A 1,908-nucleotide genomic window follows, 5' to 3' on the forward strand; every position below is an offset into this window, starting at 1 on the left:
TTTTTTTTTTTTTTTTTTTTTTTTATCTGAAGTCAACTTGGAGGCTGAACCCATGAAATAAAAGACAGAACATAAATCAAACTGGCAGCACACTGAGTATCAGTACCCAAGTCCACTTTTTGCTGGGCAAGGTCAAATTACTGTGGGACCCAAACTTTTAAGTGAAAAGAAAAAAAAAGGGAGTTTTCAAAATGATGAGGTACTGCAATCTGTTTACATACTTTGCCTGTAAATTATCTAGTTAGCATATAAATTGTAGCAATACGGAATAGCTGAAGTAATTTCCGCTGTATACTCAAACATGACGCACCTGCATTGGGATAACAGATGATGAAAGCCGCCGTACATTTCCCAACTGTTTCAATGAAGGGCCGCATTTCTTTTGCTCCTAAAGCACAGTTTAATCCAATACTGAAAAATAAATATTTACATTTATTCCCTGTTTAAAGAAAAGACAGCTAAATAAAAAGCAAACAGTGGCAGTACTGGTACTTTCCCCAATTATCTGGCAGGTCTCTTCCCATCCGACAGGAAGACCATTAAACCATAACTGTATGGGTTAAGAGAAGGATGCTTTATCTGCAGAAGGAAGAATATTTCTAGCACAGGAAATGGACCTTGAGAGATTGCCTCCTGATCTTCTGATGCAAGGTAATCAACCAGAAAAACTCCAAAATCTTAGTTCTTAGCAAATAAAAGATTAGAAACTATTTATTCTAGCAGGTAATCAAATCCATAAGTTGCCACCCAATATCCACACTCTGGGCTGCAAGGGCCCTCACCGTTCAAGTCAACATATGGAAAAACAAGTCACAATAGGCTGCCTTCCCCATCCTCTTGGCTACAGCAGAGCCTGGCGATTCATGCCAAACCTGCATATCCAAATTCTTAGTATATCAGCGATACTGTGCTCCAGTTAAGTACTGCTCACTTTCCCAGGCTTGGTGATGTTCTGAAATGTCAGCTTGTCTAACATCACTTCCAACTATACAGCTGCTCCAATAAAGAGGGAAAAAAAAAAATCACCCAAAAATCCTTGCTTATAAGCATACTTCCTTGCCTATACGCATACTTCCTTTTTTTTTTTTTTGTATATATATACATACACATACAATTCCTTTTTTTCCTAAAAGCACAAGGAATGGTAAAGCAAGGCTTAGTGTGTAAGGCGAGTGGAAAAGTGACAGTCTACCTTGAGAACATTTGTACTTACTTCTGCTTTCCACACCATAGGTGTGAGAGAACAAATGGATAGGACATAGTGGAAAAAAAAACAAAAACAAAAACAAAAAAACAACAACAACAACAAAACCCAAAAAGCTTACAACAACAAAAATTATAAGGTTGAAAGAGCAAAGAACTGCCTGAAGCCACTAAGTTAGATATATTATATTTGCCAAAAAAACCCTGAAATTTCAAAGAAATTGAGTGCATCAATTAAGATATCTAGTGGCAATGTTAAGATAGCACAATCTAATTTACTCCGCCAAAGGGTACAAGCTACACCAGAAGGATGGGAGACAGGAAGAGCAATGGCATAGTACATTGTGCATATTTCCATTAAGCTACCAAGAGATAACAGTTTAGCCCTGAATGAAATGGGGTGGGGATGCCGATTTCTCAATGCAGTCATATACCAATGGGCACATTTGGGGACTGTGCAAGTAACGGCAGATCCCTACACTTGAATTCACCTAACTACAAACCCAGTATACAAACCCTGGGTTCCAAATAGCTGCTGGTGGTCATCATAGCAGAGGGCACCTCCCTACTGTATCAAAATACAAACCCAAAGTGTATGTACAGACATTTGGGGAGGTCATTGCAAGGTTAGATCAAGTTAAAAATGGCCACCCAATCTAAGTCAGGATAGGGGGGCTAGTGGGGAGGCTGGGAAGATTGGGGGGG

The 1,908-nt window shown here is 39.2% G+C and overlaps 1 protein-coding gene across 5 annotated transcripts in view; it reads right to left on the minus strand.

The window, feature by feature from the left end:
- MTR (5-methyltetrahydrofolate-homocysteine methyltransferase) overlaps positions 1-1,908 on the minus strand; it is an 88,045-nt gene that overhangs the window by 59,890 nt on the left and 26,247 nt on the right. For all 5 annotated transcript variants that reach the window (XM_019527151.1, XM_019527150.1, XM_019527149.1 and 2 more), the window contains exon 9: positions 311-411. In XM_019527151.1, coding sequence (XP_019382696.1) covers positions 311-411 — 101 coding nt within the window. The remainder of the gene's footprint in view (positions 1-310; positions 412-1,908) is intronic.

Source organism: Gavialis gangeticus, unplaced genomic scaffold (assembly GCF_001723915.1).
Source record: "Gavialis gangeticus isolate Ggan-Ray unplaced genomic scaffold, GavGan_comp1, whole genome shotgun sequence".
NCBI classification, from domain to species: domain Eukaryota; kingdom Metazoa; phylum Chordata; order Crocodylia; family Gavialidae; genus Gavialis; species Gavialis gangeticus.